Here is a 2,043-nt window from a genome sequence, read left to right on the forward strand (position 1 = left end):
AATAATCTTTAATACAATTTTAATTTTAAAAAACACTAATTCTATACTCATCCAAATTATTATGCCATATTCATGACACATTTTCAGATGTATATGGAATGTTGAAATGAAAGCTTGCCACCATGGATGATAAAAGACTTGATCTTTTATTTTATTTTTTGTTTTTTTTGTTTTGTTTTTATAACATTTTATTAGGGGCTCATACAACTGTTATCCCAATCCATACACACATCAATTGTGTAAAGCGCATTTGTACATCATTTCTCAAAGCATTTTCTCTCCACTTAAACCCCCGACAATAGGTCCTCATTTTTCCCCTCCCTCAAGACTTGATCTTTTAATGTGGCAAAAAGAAAGGGGGGAATCCAGAGCCTGGCTTGAGACATAAGAAAGGAGGCACCTGAGTGTGTGCTACAAACCCTGAAGAAACACAAGCGAAACAAGGGATAACACCCTGGGTTTGGAGTCTCCGCACATGCTCCTGAAAGAAGCAGAAGTGATCTGAAGGGGAGAGACAATTGGCTTTCCATTCTATGAGCACATGTTCTTTTTATTTGTTTAAAAGAAATTGGAAGTACACAATGTAAGCACTCCAGGCAGGACAGATAGAACTAGAATACATCATTTAGAAACATGTTCCCCTCAAAAACACAGCCAAAGCTCGCGTGGAACAAATAGTTTCTCACAACTTTTCTGGGGCCAAACAGAAAACAGACAGGGAGAACAAAGTTCTGAGACAGCCTCACCAGTTTCCTGAGTGAACACCTAATTGTAGAAAAGAAACCGCATGAACGAGGTTCTCCAACTCCGGACGCTAAACAACAACAAGGAAAGGGAAGGCTTGCTCAGCCTCCTGAGGATCAACACAAGCCAGAGAGCCATATAAAACCCCACAGGCCAGAGCTCCTCACTCCACACACCTCACTCCCTCATCCTCTCCCTGACCCTGCTGCTCCAGCACCTGCTGCTCCAGCTGCGTCCACCATGTCCATCTGCTCCAGCAACAGAAGCTATGGCAGCCGGGTCTGCATGCCCAGTGCTTGCACTGAGTCCTACTGCGAGGTGGACAACTGTCCTGAGAGCTGCTGTGAGCCCTCCTGCTGCCAGTCCTCCTGCTGTGTCCCCAGCTGCTGCCAGTCCTCCAGCTGTGTCCCCACCTGTCAGTCCACCTGCTGTGCTCCAACCTCCTGCCTGACCCTCATGTGCAGCCCCGTGAGCTGTGGGTCCAGTGCCTGCCAATCAGGCTGCACTGCCTCCTGTGGGCCCTCCTGCTGCCAGCCTGTGTGCTGCTCATCCTCCCCCTGCTGTGTGCCTGTCTGCTGCAAGCCCATGTGCTGTACACCTGTCTGTTGTACACCTGTCTGCTGCAAGCCTGTCTGTTGTACACCTGTTTGCTGCAAGTCGGTCTGTTGTACACCCATATGCTGTGGGGCTTCCCCCTGCCCATCTTCCTCTTGCTGCCAGCCTTCTTGTGCCCCCTTGTGCTGCAAACCCTCCTCCTGCATGTCCCTCATCTGCCAACCCATGTGCAAGCCTGCCTGCTGTGCCTCTTCATACTCCTGCTGTGGCTCCACCTCTTGCTGTCAGCCTAGCTGCTGCCATCCAACCTCCTGTGTGACCATCGTCTGCCGTCCTGCATGCTCCCGTCCAGCCTGCTGTGACTCCTCATGCGGCCAGAAGGGCTGCTGCTGAATTGGCACCCCTTCCTGTCCTCCTGCCCGTACCCCCTCTTGCAGCCTCCTCCTGTATGTCCCTCATCTCCTGCCTGGTGTACAAGCCCCCCGTGTTGCATGTCAATCTGCTGATATTATGGCCCCAGCTCCTGCTGCCAGCCCAGCTGCTGACCCCCAGCCTCCTGTGTGGCCCTGCCTGCCTGTGCTGCTGCCCAGCCTGCTGTAGTGCCTTGTCTGGAGAGAAGTCCTCCTGCTAAGTGGATGTGCTCTGGAGTCCCTGAGCACAGGAGCCAAGAACACAGCTAGCAGCAGTTAGCCTCCTGGAGAGTCTCAATCCCCAAAGCTCACAGCTCTGGGGCACCAAGAAACC

General features: G+C 51.3%; 1 protein-coding gene across 1 annotated transcript; it reads left to right on the forward strand.

Annotated features, from left to right (window-relative positions):
* Nucleotides 1-984: 984 nt before the first annotated feature.
* On the forward strand, nucleotides 985-1,692 carry LOC101639582 (keratin-associated protein 10-8-like). Its single transcript, XM_030888717.1, has 2 exons — nucleotides 985-1,106; nucleotides 1,146-1,692. The coding sequence occupies exons 1-2, from the start codon at nucleotides 985-987 to the stop codon at nucleotides 1,690-1,692; spliced, it is 669 nt and encodes a 222-aa protein (XP_030744577.1).
* Nucleotides 1,693-2,043: the final 351 nt, after the last annotated feature.

This window comes from Echinops telfairi, unplaced genomic scaffold (genome assembly GCF_000313985.2).
Source record: "Echinops telfairi isolate 266 unplaced genomic scaffold, ASM31398v2 ScPeMD7_7469;HRSCAF=8507_0, whole genome shotgun sequence".
Classification (NCBI taxonomy): domain Eukaryota; kingdom Metazoa; phylum Chordata; class Mammalia; order Afrosoricida; family Tenrecidae; genus Echinops; species Echinops telfairi.

Excerpts from the sequence above, each read along its gene's own strand:
- LOC101639582 (XM_030888717.1), top strand. The coding sequence starts at position 985 with ATGTCCATCTGCTCCAGCAACAGAAGCTATGGCAGCCGGGTCTGCATG. Across the intron at positions 1,107-1,145 it reads TGTGAGCCCTCCTGCTGCCA|CTGTGTCCCCACCTGTCAGT; the intron begins GTCCTCCTGCTG and ends CCAGTCCTCCAG.